Below are 20,270 nucleotides of genomic sequence, written 5' to 3'. Positions count from 1 at the left end.
ACTCATAACATATTTTTCAAAGAGTTACAGTATTTGTACAGTAGGGAGGGGTAAAACATAAGGGTCTTAACAGATTTTAACATTTCTCTTCAACTGGTAGTTTTATTTAAACGTGTAGCTTTGTCCATTGTAGTGGCAGTTCTCGTCACAATCTCTCAAGGTTGTTTTGAGGTTGGAAGAAAATAACCTACTTAAAATACCTGGCAACTAGGCTGAGCTCAATAAATCTTAGTTTCCTTGCTTTCAGTTTCACCCCAGAACCTAGAGCCATCTTGAGAAAGGGAGAATGCCGTTGAGCAGTTTATTTTCTTTGTATATTTTTATTATCCTTTCCTGCGATCTTGGAGCTTCTCATCTTCACTTTTGTTCATTCATTCTCCAAATGCTCATTGTTCCCTTTCCATATGAGTTGGAACAGAGGAGCCACAGAAGCAGTGGCTGAGTGTTGAGGACCCTTGCATTTAGGATTCTGCTGGGCATTGTTCAGTGCAGTATACATTTATAAAACTTATTTCATTTTTTTAATGTGACTATTCATTTTTCTGTCTCTGACATTAACATTTCAGAAAAATTACAGATAATTTAAAATATTTAAAATCTGATAAGTTATTAAAATGATGTTTAGCTTTAGCATTTATGTACAGATTTGCCAGATGGGAAGCAAGAGAGTATAAGAATGGAAACTCTACTCAGGGGTACGAAGAAATTCCAGTTGAAGTGTATAAAACACAATTGTAACTATGTAGCAGCATTACATTTAGTAAGTTAGGAATGCAAATGTCTGAAACCTGTCATTTGCCATTTAGAGAAAGGCTGGGATTGGTATGTGTGCGAAGGTTTTCAGCACATACTTTATCAACAAGCAAAAGCCTTACAGACCCTTGGAGTAGGCCCAGAGTTAAAGGTAAGTCCGTTTGTGCCTAGATGTTAGCTTTACATTTTGTTGTTTGAAGAACAGTAGATTTAGAGTGATACTAAGGAGGGCTCTCAGTAATAGCATTAGGCCTAATGAAAGGATCATGTATTTGGATGCAAGCAATACATCCAAAAGAAAATAAGGTTTTAGTCTTCAGGTATTTAGGAAACACTGGGTTAAAGCAAAACAAATAACTTTGCCCGCTTACTGGTGCCTTTTATGTGTTAATGTGCTTTTAAATTTCCTAGGGGACGTAGTGTGCAGTATTCACAGTTTGAGAGCAAAGTCCTTTGGCATGTGTGTGTGTGGGTAGCAGCCATCGGGACTTGAGTTCCAGAGAATGCACTTTGTGGAGCGATACATTAAACCAGTGGTTTTTAAACTTGAGTGTGTGTGTATCAGAATCACCTAAAAGGCTTGTTAGAACACAAATTGCTTGACCTCATTCCAGGGTTTCTGATTAAGTAGGTCTGGAGTAGGGCCCAAGGATTTTCAGTTCTAACAAGTTTCCAGATGACACTGGTGCTGCTGGATTCAGCTTAGCTGGAGAGAAGGTTTCATGCATATGTGGAGTGAGTAAACACGACAGTATATAGCAATATGCTCATAAATGAAAATAAGAGCAAAAAGAAAAGGGAGAAAGATCAATGTCTCCTGAAGTCACCAAGAAGAGATCCGTAGAGTAGCCTTTGCCGTTCAAACCAGTGTCTGCGGCAGGCTGGCAGGATGACCCGGGGGCCAGTGCGTGGCCTACGTGGACCCTGAGCCTTACCCGTGGCAGTCATCGCGTTAGGTAAGGTTACTGGTGGTCTGGGCTCTGTGAATCTGGTTTCTCCTTGCATAGTCATCCTACGTATAAGTGTTTTTCAATAAGTGGTTTCTGTTAGTTACACCAAATAGCTTCAGTAGGGTTTATACCTGTGTAGCCTTCTACCGGCTTCATCGGGATTGATCCTGAAAACGGTTTCTCTGAAATTAACCAATGAGTATAACTGTTTAGACCTGACCAGTTAAATGGCACAGCCAGAACACAGGCTCTGGAATCAGGACCGACTCCAAATCCCATTCATGGCTTTCCTACTTATTGGCTGGGTCATTTTGGCAAAGTTACTCAGTTTCTTCAGTGGTAAAATAAGAGATAATAGCTATCTTGCAGGATTGTGTTAAAGCTTATGGATGCCTTGTACCTAGCAGGTGATGAATAAATGGAAAAATTGTTTTGTTTGTTTGTTTTGTTTTACTTTCACTTGGACGAGGGTGGGGGCAGTGAGAGGGAGGGGTGTCAGTAGGTCACTGGACCCAGTAGCAGCTTTGCCCCTAACTGGAAGTGTAGTCACATGTAAGTTGCTTTCTTTCTCTGAATCTTAATTTGCTTAACTTGTCAAAGGAAGGGATTCAACTAGATGACTTTAAGGAACTAAAATCTAAGATTAAGAAGAATTTATTCCATGCTTCCCGTATACCTGACATTGAAATGATCATTCTTCTAAAGGAAATTTAGGTAAGAAAGGTAAGAATACATTTAGATGGAAGCAGTATGTAAAGTACAGGAGAGTAGAGATTCTGTGGTGTAGATGTGCCAGTATATTTTTCATCATAACCTGAAGCACCACTCATTTCCCTTCTACCTCAGAATGAAGTTTTACATAATTTTTGGAAGCGCTACCTTCAGAAGAGCAAGCAGGCATACTGCAAAAACCCAGTTTATACCAGTAGAAGGAAAACTACGGTAAGTCACAATTCTGAAAAGTGGGACCAGAAAACATGTCTAGCGAAAGATAGAGATGAAGATGAGGTTCATCCTTACCTGGGTTTATGATGCCTGTCAGAGGATTTTCAGTGAAGGTTTCCTTTATAGTCCAGAAGGACAGGGTCACTGATCTAGACATTGACCCCAAGTAAGACACTGACATCTGAAATTTGTGGTTAAGTTTCTAAATAGAAGCTTAAGGAGTTTCTACCATTGTACTATTAAAAACTTTTTTGCATATATTATTCTTTCTGCTTGGAACACCTACTTCCTTTACTTGGTGTTTCAAGATTCAGCTCAGTTATCATCTGGGTGTTTCACCACCCCACCCCCATCCATCAAAGCAGTTAGATTTTTAGCAGTTTGCTATTAGTGCTTTGTAAGTGTGCCATGGATCATTTTATCTGGGGTAGGGGAGGATTCCACTGCTGAGAAACGTGGGTTTGGTAAGCTTTGATGTGTTTTATGTGTGATTACTTACTCTCCAGGGCTGGGAAGAGATTCTGAATCTATTTGACAGACTTTTGTTAAGAGCTTAGAAACTTGGCCCAGTGTTTCCTTGTTTGGTTGGGGTCTCGTAGGTTCCACATGCAGAATTTAGTGACCCAGCAGTGAAAGAAATAGGTCCTAAGAACGAGAAGTTTAGAAATAGCAGGTGGGGACTTCCCTGGTGGCGCAGTGGTTAAGAATCCGCCTGCCAATGCAGGGGTCATGGGTTCAAGCCCTGGTCCGGGAAGATCCCACATGCCGTGGAGCAACTAAGCCCGTGTGCCACAGCTGCCGAGCCTGTGCTCTAGAGCCCGCGAGCCACAACTACTGAGCCTGCATGCCGCAACTGCTGAAGCCTGCCCGCCTAGGGCCCATGCTCCGCAACGAGAGAGGTCACCGCAACGAGAGGCCCGCGCACTGCAACGAGGAGTGGCCCCCGCTCGCTGCAACTAGAGAAAGCCCGTGCGTAGCAACGAAGACCCAACACAGCCAAAAATAAAATAAATTAAATAAAGAAAGAAAGAAAAAAGAAAAGAAGTAGCAGGTGGAGCAGGAATAATGATAGTTCAGTTTTGGGTGTAAGTTTGAGACAGCTTTTGGACATCCAAGAGGAAATGTCAAGTCCTCAGATATAGAAATCTTCAGCTCAGAGGAGAGGTCTGGGCTGGAGATGTAAATTTAGAAGCTGGCAGCTTACACTATAATCAAATCTAAAATGCCATTGTTTGTAAGATGCACCATTATTTTAAGTACTTCCAAGAAAAGATAATGCTGCAGATTAAATCATGACATGCCACTGATTGTAAGATACATCCTGATTTCAGGGATGTTAAAATGTGGAGACATGGGAGTGCATTTTAGAATTGAAAGCAATATATGTAGTAAATGGTATTTAAAACCACAAGACCAGATGACATCCCTGAGGAGTGAAGACAGAGAAAAGGACCAAGAACTGAGCTCTGGGCCACTCCAGGGTTAAGGTGTCTGGGATAAAAGAGGGAGGAATCAGCAAAGAAGTCTGAGGAGCCACGGGTGAGGTGGGAGGAAAGCCTAGGGAGTGAAGGGGGCATTCTGGAAACCAAGGGACAGAGTGTTTCACGAGGAGGGGCGTGATCCACTGGGAGAAATGCCACCTCCAGGTCGGGAAGGGAGAGGGCTGACAGTCGAAGAGCGGAGCAGTGGGATCGAAACCTCGGCTGGAACGGGGCACTGAGAGGAGAGGAACTGCAGACGGCAGGTCTGGACAGCTCTCTCTGAGCATTTCGCTGCGAAGAAGCACAGAGAGATCGCGTTGTAGCTGGAGTCAAGGGGAATTTTTTTCTTCAAGCCAAATTCATGATGGTGCACTGATAGGAATGATACAGGAGAAAGAAGAAATTCTTGATGGAGAAGGAATAGAAGGGAGTGATAATCTTTGAGTAGAAAGGGGGTGGAATCGAGTGCACAAAGGGAGATACTGGCTTTAGAGGGGAGTGTGGACAGCACACCAGAAGAATCTGACAGAGGGCAGAGCGCGTGGTGGAGCTGCCGGCAGACGGTTGCCTGCGGGAGCCCGTGGAAGTTTCCTCAGGATTGCTTCGGTTTTCTCAGAGTCTCCGCTTATCAGCCAGCTTTATGGTTGCCTGGCCCCTCGTGGGCTCGCCTGTCGGAGGGGATGTGCTTGACAGAAGACACAAGCATTATCCTGTCCCTGAATTTTTTGTCTCATTCTCTTGTGAGTTTCTTTAATATGAGCTTTATCTCCTCATAATAAGATCAAGTTTCTTGGCCTGCATGGTTGAGAGCATGGCTTGTTGACTGTGATCTGTTCCCCAAGGTAATGTCGGTCAGTGAGGCCTTTAGGTAGCCAGCCAGCTGACCTTTCTTAGGGACACTCTGACCACCATTTCAACAATACATGTGTGAACAATTAAACAAGGGTAAGAGATAGTATATCCTTGTCAAGCCTTAGTGTGCCTGGACTCATTATTGACACTTGATGTTTTTATTGGTGTTGATACTAGAGCTGCAAGAGAGGTGTTAGTTACAGAGAGAAGGAGGCCTGACACGTCTGCCTGCTTCCTTGCTCACGCTCGTTTGAAGCCCTTCTCCAAGAAGCATTGCCGGGAGGTGCTGGGGAGCTACGTGCGGAAGTCGGGGTCTTTCGGCCTCGGACAGGGCAGGCGGCTGCAGCTCTCTAGAGGGGCTCCTCTTCTGGTGTTTGTGATGCTCAGGAATTGTTTAAGTTTGTGGAAGTTAATTATGTTGTAAATTCCTGTAAAGTCACAATTTATATTATTTTACAAAATAGGTATTAGAAGATAATCCAAGTCATTCAGACTGGGACAGTGAGCCTGAGCTGCTGAGTGACTTGAGCTGTCCTTCGTTTGTTGAAAGCGGAGCGGAATCTCAGCCGGAGGTCCACGCTCAGAAGCCTCTCCCCATCATCAAAGCGTCACAATCAGGTAAGATGAGAATCAAACTACCTAGAATTTTAAAGCTGGCAATGCATCTTAAAAATAGTCTAATCTCTTCATATTCCAAGGAGGGAAACTTGGCCTAGCAAGGCAGAATGACTTGTTGAATCAGATGGCAAGGAGAAAGGTAAACTAAATGAAATCTTAGTGCAATTTTTAAAAAGGTACATCGTCTCTACATGAGTTTTTTGGTGTGATTTTTAAAGGGAGCTAAACAGTAAGTAGATCCAGAAAGGATGCTAGCTCCATAAAGATAGGTGTGGGCTCAGAATTTTCGGAGAAAAGTTGCAGCAGAGAAATGACAGAACTTAGCCATAAGGTAAGATAGACAAGAGTCAACGATAAGTCGCCCAGTTTCTCAGCATAGCAGGCTGAATAAAACGTACCATATTATGTGTGTGTATACAGGTGTCTTACCTTCTGATTTAATTCCATAATTTAAAGTAGATAAGGAATATATTTAAGGTTACAGATATAGACCTCCTGAAAGCATTCATTCATGATTTTAGTTGTTTACACACTCCTTTAAAAAAAGAAAAAAAGTGGTGGAAAACAGAGCTCAAAGAACAGACCAAGAATTTATTATAGATTGCTAGAATCTTGATGTGTGCTGATAGAGTTCTTTGAGAGATAGCTTCCAAAACCTCTGGTGTTAGGGATTGTTGAAATCTGCATAAAGCATGGTTATATAAAATTTTCAACAAAACACTTCAGAAGTATGGAGTGCTTCTTTGCAAGCCCCTTGCCTTCCGAAGATTAAAAATTCCTATTATCAGCATATCCCCATTTCTTTTGTTTTGTTTTGTTTTCTTCAGCATATCTACATTTCCTGTTGGACTGCACAATGACACAGATATCAGTTAAGTTACATTTTGTGTCCAAAGAAGTTAGGATCATAGGCTAAGTGGGCAGCGTGGACCCTCTGGCGTTTCCTTCTCCATGCTTTCAGGCAAGCCTGGCTCAGATAGTGCCAGAGGACTAGGACTCTAAACCATCCAAGCCTTCTATTTATTTTAAAAAATATATTTATTTATTTGGTTTCTTTGTTTGTTTATTTTGGCTGTGCTGGGTCTTAGTTGCAGCACGCAGAATCTTCGTTGCGGTATGCATGCAGGATTTAGTTCCCTGACCGGGGATCAAACCCAGGCCCCCTGCATTGGGCGTGCAGAGTCTTACCCACTGGACCACCAGGGAAGTACCCCCATCCAAGCCTTTTAAATAAAGCATCGTGATTATTTACCTATGTTAGGGGTTTTTGTTTGCATGTTTGTTTTTTAGTAAATGATGATCCTTAGAGCCTTATTTTCATTTTTACATTAAGTGTAACTATTAAAACAACTCTTATTACAAAACTATATAATGGAGATATTCATGGGAATTCCCTGGCAGTCTAGTGGTTAGGACTTTCACTGCCGGGGCCCGGGTTCAATTCCTGGTCGGGGGACTAGGATCCCACAAGCTGCGAGGTGCGGCCAAAAAAATGCAGATATTCATAAAGAAAATAAAATCACCAGTTATTGTATCACCCCAGAATAACCACTGCCACTGTATTCTACTATACTCCAAAAGGTTTTGTTTTTTTTTTTAATTGGAGTATAATTGCTTTACAATGTTGTGTTAGTTTCTGTTGTACAACAAAGTGAATCAGCTATAAGTATACATATATCCCCATATCCCCTCCCTCTGGGCCTCACTCCCACCCTCCCTATCCCACCCCTCTAGGTGGTCACAAAGCATCGAGCTGATCTCCCTGTGCTATGTAGCAGCTTCCCACTAGCCATCCATTTTACATTTGGTAGTGTATATATGTCAGTGCTACTCTCTCACTTCGTCCCAGCTCAGGTATTTTATTCATGTATATATAAAGAGAAAGGGAAAGAGTTTTATTATTTTGTTTTGCAAAAATGTGAGCTATTTCTTCATTCTTTAAATTTTTTTAATCAGAATTCTACGTGCATGTTAATTCAAATAAATTTATGACTTGTTATAATAAATTACAAAAATAACAAATAAAAATAAATTGCAGTTCATTGTCTCCCCGAAATGTCCTGTTTCCAAGAGGCATTCATTTTCAACTCTTTTACAACCTGCGTATCTCTGTCGCATGCTTCTAGTACTACATCCTGATTTCCGGTTTTGGACGTTAGCGATTAAATTCCCACCGTGGAGGATGAAGCCTTAGCTCTTTCGCTCGTCCTTCACTGCCCCCCTCCCCATGTAGTTACCAACGCACAATTATGAATTTCTCATTCTCTATCTTTCCAATATAATTTTTTACTGGATCAAGTTTTGGTGCTTAAATTGTAAGTGTATAAATGCTCTTCAGAACTGAACCACATAGCTTACTATGAGTACTTTTTCTGTATATCTTCTGGTTTTTCCAGAGTTGATAATTGTCTTGTTATTTGTTTAGTTTTCTATTTATTTATTACTAATCTATAATTTATTACTAGTGTATCTCCACACTTCCCCTCAGTTCTGAAAATCTCTCAATTCCTTAGATATTCTGTCAATTTCATCTTCTGTAATAGACTTTCTGGAGCTTCTGAGCTGCTCTGATGTAGAATGATGTATTTCTAGACCTGTGTCCCAGCTGTCTTTGGGATCTCTTTACCACCATTCCAAGGATTCTGTCACCTCTCTTTTGTTAAATTTCTTATTTCCTTGATCTCACTTCATCTTCCCTCTTGGTTCACTCCCTCATTTTTGTGGAGCATCTTTTCTTATTTTACTGAGGATATTAATATTATTTCCCACTGATTTGAAAATTTGTTTTGGCCTTGCCTTTTTATATTAGAGGATTTCTTCAAGTGTTTAGTGAGCTTAAGAAGGCTAGTCCTGTTTAAGAATGGAGATTGAAAAGTGGATTGAAACTTTGTACCCATGGTTAATCTTGTCAGCTCTGCTCTGGTTTATTTTCTTAGTGAACCTTCAGCATTGTCATCTTTAATTTTTTTCCCCCTTAGCTGATCAGATTTTCCATTCGGAGGTTGTAACCCTGACTATTCTGGGAACTGGGTGGGAAAAAGGCCTCAGGGGAGGAGGGGGTTGTCTCAATACTCAATATGTAAACGTTCACTTAATCCTCCTGTTTTCAGTAAGATATCCCTACTTCAACTGTGTGTGTGACTGACGCCCTATCCCAGAGAGCCCTTTGTTTTACTGTCTCTAGAGGAGAAACTTACAATTTTCTGGCAAGATAGGGGAGCAGTCATTTGGCCGCATGGAGTTTGGGGAGAAGTCTGGGTGCCTAACTTCTTCTTAATCGGACTTTCAAGCTATCCTTCCAGTATTAGTCCTACTTCACTCAGTTTCCAGGGGTACCTGGTTTAACCGATTCCTGAGCTTTCTTTAGAGGTCCCCAGGGGAAAATTAGATTGATTTCTGGCTTTCCCTACTGCTGGCTGTGAATCCAGCTTTCTCAGCACTGCTAAGGCAATAATCATCCATCCATTTGCTTTCCAGCTTTTAAAATTTTATTGCTGTTGTCTCCTTTTCCATGTTATTTGTTCTTGTATTTATATCTTTTGAAAATTTCTTTATAATTGAAGTGGGACAGAACAGAGCCTAACGTATGTTTTCAATCTGCCATCTTAACTGGAAGTCCCTACATGTTGTTATATATATGATATATATAGAAAGTTTTAACGTACTATTTTATGGAAATCTGTGTCCTTGTATATTCCTATAAAACAGTAGTCTTCAAACTTTAGCATCCACCAGAATCACCTGGAGGGCTTGTTAAACCACAGGCTGGTAGGTTCGATAATTTGCAGCTCTAGTAAGTTCTCAGGTGATGCTAATATACCTGCTCCAGGGACTGTACCTTGAGAACCACTGATCTAAAGCATTGTGTAAATTGTTATGCACTGCTCCCTTGCATGGAGTTATTTAATTACATTTCTATTCCAGTCACTTGATTGTTTGAAATTTTTGTCTTATTATAAACAGTGTTGCCACAACATGCCTTGACCCAGAACCTTTGCATGTTTTTAAAATCATTTCACTAGGATGAAATCTGAGAAGTAGAACTGCTAGACCGTTTGTCACCAAATATTTATTGGGTTCCTCTTCCGTGCTAGAGACTGTTCTGAGCTCTGGGGACGCAGTGGTGAGCAAGACTGTCCTCAGGCTGCTTAGAGTGTGCTGGGAGGAGCTGACAATAAATGCAACCATGAAAAAGGAAAGTTCAGTTCCTGATAAATGCAATGAAGAAAGGATTTACAGGATTTGGAAAAGGGGATTTTGAGGGATAATTTGGAGAGTTTTTGCCCAAGAAAGCTTGGAGTTTCTCAGGGTCATTCCTCATCCTGCTTTTTAAATCTACCCTCACTCCTTACTTTAAACACCAGTTATATCCTGACAACCCTAAAATTCCTATCTCTTGCCCATCCTCTCAACTATAGGATTTTTTATATTCAGCTACCTACTCGACATTTCTGTTTGTATGCTTAATAAAATCTTATACTTGTGCAATTCTGATATCTTGATTTCTCTTGTCAAACTTGATCTTCTGCCATCTTCCTTGTCTCAGTAACTGGCATCTCCATTCTCCTTGTTGCTCAGTCCAAAGCCCTTAGAATCCTACTTGTCTTCTCTTTTTTTCTCATACTTCACATCCAGTCCGTCAGTAAATCCTTTTGACTCTGCTTTCAAAATATGTCCAGAATCTAGCCACTTCTCACCATCTGTAGGGTCGCCACTCCAGTACAAGTGCCCGTCGTTGTCGACCTGGAATCGTGGTCTCCCGTGTGCCCTCCCCAGCTCCACTCTTCATAGCAGCCAGAGGAACCTTTTAAAACCATAAATGAGATCATGTAGCTCTTCTGTTTAAAACTCTCCAGAAACTTCTTACGTACTTAGAAGAAAATCTAAAGTACAAATCATGACTGACAAAGCCCTTTAGCAATACAGTTTCTTACTCTCTCCTGTCATGTCTTAACACTTTCCTCTCACCCATGGTGCTCTCGCCACACTGGCTTCCTTGATGTTCCTTCAGGTTGACTCTGCTAATGTACTTGGTGTTCCTCTCCAGATCCTTAAGACTTATTCTCTGATTTCATTCAGGTCTCTGCTCAGATGTCACTTTCCCAGAGAGGCTTCTCTGATCACCCGTGTAAAATAGCACATGTCTCTTCCCTTCCCATCATTTTGTATACCCCTCCAGTGCTATTCTTCTGTGTTATGCTTAACCACTGTCTGCAAATTTTTGTGGGGGGGGGGGAGGCGTTTATTTACTGTCTCTCACTACTAGTATGTAGCTTTTAGGAGAGATGAGAGACTGTACACTGTCATTTCCCCAGACCTAGAAGAGTGGCACAAAGAATGAGGTGGATAAGTATTTCTGGAATGAATGAGTTGAGGATGGAATAATGCCCCGTGGGGGAGGATGCCTGCAGGATGGGAGTGGGAGGGGGTGCTGCCTTAGCTAGTGTTTGGAGAGCCTCTCAGAGAAGGGGACAGGTGAGTTGAGGCGTGACTCAAAGGAATTACACATTTTTTGCTTTGTAATTGTTTGTCCTTTTATTTATTCGAAAAATTGTTCCTGTTAACTATACAAAAATTCAAACAAGACAAATCCCTCCTTGGAATCTCAGCTCATCCAACTCCCACAAAGAACCAGCAGTTACCTTTTTGGCCAATTTTCTTCTGAATCGTTATTGCTCTTTATTGCCAAATTGTTCTTTGTAAAGATTATATCAGTAATCTAAAGATATTTAAAATACCTCTTTGGATTTTGCTGTTTTTCTTCTTTGTTGTCCAAAATAGTTGCTTGTACTTTTAAAAATCTCCCTTTGTCCTTTTAGAAACTGCATCTGTCTGTTCCGGATCTCTTGACGGAGTAGAGTATTCACTGCGAAAGGAGAAGGGAATTGTGAAGATGACTGTGCCACGGACGCTAGCTTTCTGCTACCTGTCATTGCTTTGGCAGAGGGAGACAATCACTCTTGCGGATCTTCTGAGGTAAGCTGGGCCTCTCGTATAATGATGCTTCTGCTGACTATCTGTGTGCACTAGGAGACAGCCTTGGATATTTTGGATTTTACAAGGAGGTTTAAATTAAGGAAGGGAAAGATTGGGCAGTCTGAATTCTAACTCTGAAATTTAATTCTCCTTGGGCTAATAATTCATCTCCTTGGTTTCCTTATTTAGGTAGTGGAAATAATACTATTTATCTTACAATGGGGTATTAGAAAATTAATTTTCTAATGTGAGTAAAGTGCTTTGAAGATGAAAAGTGACATTTAATTACCTGAGTAGTATTATTAAGTATTTTTCATTTTTTTTTTAATAAGAGTATTAGTCATTTTATTTTTATTTATTTATTTATTTATTTATTTATGGCTGTGCTGGGTCTTCGTTTCTGTGTGAGGGCTTTCTCTAGTTGTGGCAAGCGGGGGCCACTCTTCATCGCGGTGCGCGGGCCTCTCACTATCGCGGCCTCTATTGTTGCGGAGCACGGGCTCCAGACGCGCAGGCTCAGTAATTGTGGCTCACGGGCCCAGTTGCTCCGCGGCATGTGGGATGTTCCCAGACCAGGGCTCGAACCCGTGTCCCCTGCATTGGCAGGCAGATTCTCAACCACTGCGCCACCAGGGAAGCCCAGTATTTTTCATTTTTAAGAGAGAGGATGAACAGATGACCTTTACATTGGCAAATGTTATTAGTAGTTGCACAAAAGCATACATTGGTATTGTTAAGAGCTAAAATACAGGTTGTCTGTGTTTATAAGCCAAAATTAAAAACAAAGCTCTTAAAAGAACCTGTTATGTAGATAGTCAGCATTTACATTTTTCAAGGTAATCTGCCGGGTTTTATAGTTAATGAATAAATTATGGCGTTCTGTGTAAGAATTTCTCATTAAATAGAAGATGTGCCAAAATCATTAATGTGTTAATTTTCCCTTGCTTAATATGTGTTCTAAATAATAACATTTGAGTTTTTTTCAGTGTATAGAGTGATTTTAAGAGCACAGATTTAGAACCAGACTCCTGGGTTCAAATCCTGGCTCTGCCACTTATGTGTTATAGGACCTTGAGTAAGTTATTTAATTTCTCTCTGCCTCTTTTTCCTCATTGCTAAAATGAGGCTAATAATAATATCTACCTCAGAGGGTTTGAAACTACTTTCAATAACTAGTACAACATGAAAAGCACATAGCGCCGGGCACGTAATAAGAACTCAATGCTGGTTATTGTTGTTTATGTTTTCTGCATCATCATCATCATTATAGGCACTAGGCCCTTTGATTAAATAAAATGCCTCTGGTAAATGAGGATAGTGCCTTTGAATTTGGCCACATCAACCAAATAACAAGGCTTTTCTCAGATGTGACTAACAGTACATGCAAGTTGAAAACTTCCCTAATATGGAAAAGGAAATAGTCAATCAAGTCCAGGAAGCACAGAGAGTCCCATACAGGATAAATCCAAGGAGAAACACGCCAAGACACATTAATCCAACTGTCAAAAATTAAATACAGGGCTTCCCTGGTGGCGCAGTGGTTGGGAATACGCCTGCCAATGCAGGGGACACGGGTTCGAGCCCTGGTCCAGGAAGATCCCACATGCCACGGAGCAACTGAGCCCGTGTGCCACAACTACTGAGCCTGCGTGCCACAACTACTGAGCCTGCGTGCTACAACTGCTGAAGCCTGAGCACCTGGAGCCTGTGCTCTGCAACGGGAGAAGCCACCGCAATGAGAAGCCTGCACACCATAACGAAGAGTAGCCCCCGCTCACCGCAACTAGAGAAAGCCTGCGCACAGCAACGAAGACCCAATGCAGCCAAAAATAAATAAATAAAAAATAAAAATAAATAAAATAAAATAAAAAAATTAAATACAGGAAAAAATACTAAAAGCAGTGAGGGAAAAGCAAGAAATAACATACAAGGGAATCCCCATAAGGTTAACAGCTGATCTTTCAGCAGAAACCCTGCAAGCCAGAAGGGAGTGGCAGGACATATTTAAAGTGATGAAAGGGAAAAACCTGTAACCAAGATTACTCTACCCAGCAAGGATCTCATTCAGATTCGACAGAGAAATTAAAACCTTTACAGACAAGCAAAAGCTAAGAGAATTCAGCACCACCAAACAAGATTTACAACAAATGCTAAAGGAACTTCTCTAGGCAGGAAACACAAGGGAAAGACTTACAATAACAAACCCAAACCAATTAAGAAAATGGTAATAGGAACATACATACTGATAATTACCTTAAATGTAAATGGATTAAATGCTCCAACCAAAAGACATAGACTGGCTGAATGGATACAAAAACAAGACCCGTATATATGCTGTCTGCAAGAGACCCACTTCAGAGCTAGGGACACATACAGACTGAAAGTGAGGGGATGGAAAAAGATATTCCATGCAAATGGAAATCAGAAGAAAGCTGGAGTAGCAATTCTCATATCAGACAAAATAGACTTTAAAATAAAGACTATTACAAGAGACAAAGAAGGACAGTACATAATGATCAAGGGATCAATCCAAGAAGAAGATATAACAATTGTAAATACTTGTGCACCCAACATAGGAGCACCTCAATACTTAAGGCAAATGCTAACAGCCATAAAAGGGGAAATTGACAGTAACACAGTCATAGTAGGGGACTTTAACCAATGGACAGATCATCCACAACGAAAATAAATAAGGAAACACAAGCTTTAAATGATACATTAAACAAGATGGACTTAATTGATATTTATAGGACATTCCATCCAAAAACAACAGAATACACTTTCTTCTCAAATGCTTATGGAACATTCTCCAGGATAGATCATGTCTTGGGTTGCAAACCAAGCCTTGGTAAATTTAAGAAAATTGAAGTCATATCAAGTATCTTTTCTGACCACAGTGCTCTGAGACTAGATATCAATTACAGGAAAAAAACTGTAAAAAATACAAACACATGGAGGCCAAACAATACGCTACTAAATAACCAAGAGATCAGTGAAGAAATCAAAGAGGAAATCAAAAAATACCTAGAAATAAATGACAATGAAAACACAATGACCCAAAACCTATGAGATGCAGCAAAAGCAGTTCTAAGAGGGAAGTTTATAGCAGTACAATCCTACCTCAAGAAACAAGAAAAATCTCAAACAACCTAACCTTACACCTAAAGCAATTAGAGAAAGAAGAACAAACAAAACCCAAAGTTAGCAGAAGGAAAGAAATCATAAAGATCAGATCAGAAATAACTGAAAAAGAAATGAAGGAAACGATAGCAAAGATCAATAAAACTAAAAGCTGGTTCTTTGAGAAGATAAACAAAATTGATAAACCATTAGTCAGACTCAAGAAAAAAGGAGAAGACTCAAATCAACAGAATTAGAAATGAAAAAGGACAAGTAACAACTGACACTGCAGAAATACAAAGGATCGTGAGAGATTACTACAGGCAACTATATGCTAATAAAATGGACAACCTGGAGGAAATGGACACATTCTTAGAAAAGCACAACCTTCTGAGACGGAACCAGGAAGAAATAGAAAATATAAACAGACCAATCACAAGCACTGAAATTGAAACTGTGATTAAAAGTCTTCCAACAAACAAAAGCCCAGGACCAGATGGCTTCACAGGTGAATTCTATCAAACATTTAGAGAAGAGCTAACACCTATCTTTCTCAAACTCTTCCAAAATATAGCAGAGGGAGGAACACTCCCAAACTCATTCTACGAGGCCACCATCACCCTGATACCAAACCCAGACAAAGATGTTACAAAAAAGGAAAACTACAGGCCAATATTGCTGATGACCATAGATGCAAAAATCCTCAACAAAATACTAGCAAACAGAATCCAGCAGCTCATTAAAAGGATCATACACCATGATCAAGTGGGGTTTATCCCAGGAATGCAAGGATTCTTCATTATACGCAAATCAGTCAATGTGATACACCATATTAACAAATTGAAGGATAAAAACCATATGATAATCTCAGTAGATGCAGAAGAAGCTTTTGACAGAATTCAACACCCATTTGTGATAAAAACGCTCCAGAAAGTAGGCATAGAGGGAACTTTCCTCAACATAATAAAGACCATATATGACAAACCCACAGCCAACATCATTCTCAATGGTGAAAAACTGAAACCATTTCCACTAAGATCAGGAACAAGACAAGGTTGACCACTCTCACCACTATTATTCAACATAGTTTTGGAAGTTTTAGCCACAGCAGTCAGAGAAGAACAAGAAATAAAAGGAATCCAAATCGGAAAAGAAGAAGTAAAACTGTCACTGTTTGCAGATGACATGATACTATACATAGAGAATCCTAAAGATGCTACCAGAAAACTACTGGAGCTCATCAATGAATTTGGTAAAGTAGCAGGATACAAAATTAATGGACAGAAATCTCTTGCATTCCTATACACTAATGATGAAAAGTCTGAAAGAGAAATTAAGGAAACACTCCCGTTTACCATTGCAACAAAAAGAATAAAATACCTAGGAATAAACCTACCTAAGGAGACAAAACACCTGTATGCAGAAAACTATAAGACACTGATGAAAGAAATTAAAGATTATACAAATAGATGGAGAGATATACCATGTTCTTGGATTGGAAGAATCAACATTGTGAAAATGACTCTACTACCCAAAGCAATCTGCAGATTCAATGCAATCCCTATCAAACCTACCACTGGCATTTTTCACAGAACTAGAACAAAAAATTTCACAATTTGTATGGAAACACAAAAGACCCCGAATAGCCAAAGCAATCTTGAGAAAGAAAAACGGAGCTGAATGAATCAGGCTCCCAGACTTCAGACTATACTACAAAGCTACAGTAATCAAGACAGTATGGTACTGGCACAAAAACAGAAATATAGATCAATGGAACAGGATAGAAAGCCCAGAGATAAACCCACGCACATATGGTCACCTTATCCTTGATAAAGGAGGGAAGAATATACAATGGAGAAAAGACAGCCTCTTCAATAAGTGGTGCTGGGAAAACTGGACAGCTACATGTAAAAGAAAGAAATGAGAACACTCCCTAACACCATACACAAAAATAAACTCAAAATGGATTAAAGACCTAAATGTAAGGCCAGACACTATCAAACTCTTAGAGGAAAACATAGGCAGAACACTCTATGACATATATCACAGCAAGATCCTTTTTGACCCACCCCCTAGAGAAATGGAAATAAAAACAAAAATAAACAAATGGGACCTAATGAAACTTAAAAGCTTTTGCACAGCAAAGGAAACCATAAACAAGACAAAAAGAACCCTCAGAATGGGAGAAAATATTTGCAAATGAAGCAACTGACAAAGGATTAATCTCCAAAATATACAAGCAGCTCATGCAGCTCAATATCAAAAAAACAAACAACCCAATCCAAAAATGGGCAGAAGACCTAAATAGACATTTCTCCAAAGAAGATATACAGATAGCCAACAAACACATGAAAGGATGCTCAACATCACTAATCATTAGAGAAATGCAAATCAAAACTACAATGAGATATCACCTCACACCAGTCAGAATGGCCATCATCAAAAAATATACAAACAATAAATGCTGGATAGGGTATGGAGAAAAGGGAACCCTCCTGCACTGTTGGTGGGAAAGTAAATTGATACAGCCACTATGGAGGACAGTATGGAGGTTCCTTAAAAAACTAAAAACAGAACTACCATATGATTCTGCATTCCCACTACTGGTCTTACACCCTGAGAAAACCATAATTCAAAAAGAGTCATGTACCACAATGTTCATTGCTGCACTATTTACAATACCCAGGACATGGAAGCAACCTAAGTATCCATCGACAGATGAATGGATAAGGAAGATGTGGCACATATATACAATGGAATATTACTCAGTTATAAAAAGAAACGAAATTGAGTTATTTGTAGTGAGGTGGATGGACCTAGAGTCTGTCATACAGAGTGAAGTAAGTCAGAAGGAGAAAAACAAATACCGTATGCTAACACATATATATGGAATTAAAAAAAAAATGGTTCTGAAGAACCTAGGGGCAGGAGAGGAATAAAGACGCAGATGTAGAGAATGGACTTGAGGACATGGGGAGGGGGAAGGGTAAGCTGGGACGAAGTGAGAGAGTGGCATGGACATATATACACTACCAAATGTAAAATAGATAGCTAGTGGGAAGCAGCCGCATAGCATAGGGAGATCAGCTCGTGCTTTGTGACCACCTAGAGGGGTGAGATAGGGAGGGTGGGAGGGAGACGCAAGAGGGAGGGGGTATGGGGATATATGTGTAAGTATAGCTGATTCACTTTGTTATACAGCAGCAACTAACACAACAATGTAAAGCAATTATACTCCAATAAAGATGTTTAAAAGAAAACACAAAAAACAGTACATGCGGATAGTCCATGATTCAGTGAATTTTACTGTTAAGCTAAAAACCTCGAGGCTTCCCTGGTGGCGCAGTTGTTAAGAATCTGCCTGCCGGTGCAAGCGACAAGGGTTCGAGCCCTGGCCCAGGAAGATCCTACATGCTGCAGAGCAACTAAGCCCATGTGCCACAACTACTGAGGCTGAGCTCTAGAGCCCGCAAGCCACAACTACTGAGCCCACGTGCCACAACTCCTGAAGCTTGCGTGCCTAGAACCTGTGCTCTGCAACAAGAGAAGCCACGACAATGAGAAGCCCGCACACTGCAACGAAGAGTAGCTGCCGCTCACCACAACTAGAGAAAGCCCGCGCGCAGCAGTGAAGACCCAACGCAGCCATAAATAAATAAATACATACATACATACATACATACATACATACATACCTCATCTTGTTCTGTATGCCCTCATTGGGTGATCTCATCCTTTCCCAAGGCTTTAATTACCATCTATGTGATGATGACTCCCAAATCTGAATTTCCAGCCCAGACTTGTCTACTGAGGACCAGACCCATATATTCATATATTCACCTGCCTTCTGGACACTCCTTCATCATCTTTCTCCTCAATCCAGCTCTTCCTCCAGTATTTCCTTTCTTCGTAAATACCTGGGCCATGTTGCATCCCATACAGGCACCTGAGACTCATCCTTGACTCTTTCCTCTCTCTACGTATAGTTAATCATTATGTCCTGTCAATTATACTTCCAAAATAACTCTCAAACGATTTTTCCCCGATTCCCTCTATCTTCACCTGGGTTACTTAGCAACCTTCCAAGTGAGTCTTGTGCCGCTCCTGTCCATTTCCTCCTGATAACCAGAGGGATCTTAATAGAAACAGCAGTCTAATCATGTCACTGGAGCTGGATAACAGGGTTAGCCATCCCACCCAGGGCAATCTGTAAGGGGGTAACGCAACTCTCCTAGAAATCTAACAAGATGGAGAAAGTAATATTTGCCCGAAAATTCTTCTCAGGGAGAATATTCTATGTGGTTGGAAGGATGCGGTAAGATCCTGCACCTTTGTCTATCTGTCTCTCTCTCTCTCCCCCCTCTCCTTCTGCCTCTCTCCCCACCCCTCTGTCTCCCTCTTTCCTTTCCTCCCTCTTTCCTCCCTTCCCCCTCCAAGGGGAATTCCCTTCGAGGCGATTAGCTCTAGTTAGCTGGAGGGCTTTTATTTTGCTCTGTGGGACATACAAACTTGGGACCCAGTTTAACTGCTTGGAGCAATAGGAGAAGAGACTTCACCACTCATCCTCTTTCTCTGCTTCTCTTGGAAAAGAGCTCTAAGTCACAGGCTCTTCTCAAAGTGTGGTCCCCCGAACACAGTGTCAGCGTCACCCGGTGATTTGTTAGAAATGCAAATTCTTGGACCCATTCTAACCTTCTGAATCAGAAACTCCGGGGACAGGGCCTGGTAGTCTCTGTTTTAATAAGCCCTCCAGGGGATTCTAATGGATGCTAAAGTTTGAGACCTACTATTGAAAAACTACTTAAAGAACATTGATTTGAAGGGAATACATTATTAGCCTGGCCCCAATACCCATACATTTTATACTGATCCTGCATGTCACTTCCCTGTTTAAATCCTTTAGCAGCATCCGTAGTCCTTAGGATAAATTCATAACCCTTAGGTAGCCTTTAAAGAACCCTACCTACCTAACAATAACAATAATAATAAATAAAAATAGCCAACATGTATTTGTTCCACAAATATTCATTGAATACCTACTATACACAGGTGTTGTTCTAGAGTCTAGACGCCTGAAATACAGTTGTGAACCATATATAGATCAAGTCCCTGCTCTCGTGAAGTTTAAGACTAGAGGAGGAAACAGATGAGCAAATACACCAATAAATTTTAAAACGATCAGACAGTGAAGTGCTGTTCAGAAGACTGGAATAGGATGATGTGATAGAGAATGACCAGCTGGCTCCTTTAGGTGGGTTATTAGGGAAGGCCTCACTGACAAGGTGGAGTTTAAGCTGCACTCTGACTGAAAATAGAACCAGCAGCTGAACACCTGAAGTACTCGCGTTCCAGGTAGAGGGAGGCTGCTAGTGCCAGGCTCTAAAGCAGCTTCAAGCTCTGTGTGATCAAGGAGCAGAGGAGGCTGAAGTGATGGGAGTCAGAACTTGAAGGAGGAGTAGGAAGATGAGGACAGGGAGGTAATAAACAGGGGCCAGATGTAGGTCTTTGTAAGCCAAGTTAGGAGTTTGGATTTTTTTTTTTTTTTGGAGGTATAGTTCATATACAATACAACTCA

At 40.8% G+C, this 20,270-nt stretch overlaps 1 protein-coding gene across 4 annotated transcripts in view; it reads left to right on the top strand.

Moving 5' to 3' along the window:
- The window catches only part of TAF1B (TATA-box binding protein associated factor, RNA polymerase I subunit B), a 63,125-nt gene that overhangs the window by 6,392 nt on the left and 36,463 nt on the right, over positions 1–20,270 (top strand). For all 4 annotated transcript variants that reach the window (XM_059942230.1, XM_059942234.1, XM_059942231.1 and 1 more), the window contains exons 4-7: positions 807–904; positions 2,550–2,645; positions 5,446–5,599; positions 11,419–11,575. In XM_059942230.1, the coding sequence (XP_059798213.1) occupies positions 807–904; positions 2,550–2,645; positions 5,446–5,599; positions 11,419–11,575 (505 nt within the window). The remainder of the gene's footprint in view (positions 1–806; positions 905–2,549; positions 2,646–5,445; positions 5,600–11,418; positions 11,576–20,270) is intronic.

Source organism: Balaenoptera ricei, chromosome 13, assembly GCF_028023285.1.
Source record: "Balaenoptera ricei isolate mBalRic1 chromosome 13, mBalRic1.hap2, whole genome shotgun sequence".
NCBI classification, from domain to species: domain Eukaryota; kingdom Metazoa; phylum Chordata; class Mammalia; order Artiodactyla; family Balaenopteridae; genus Balaenoptera; species Balaenoptera ricei.
This window is presented reverse-complemented; position numbering and strand designations above follow the sequence as displayed.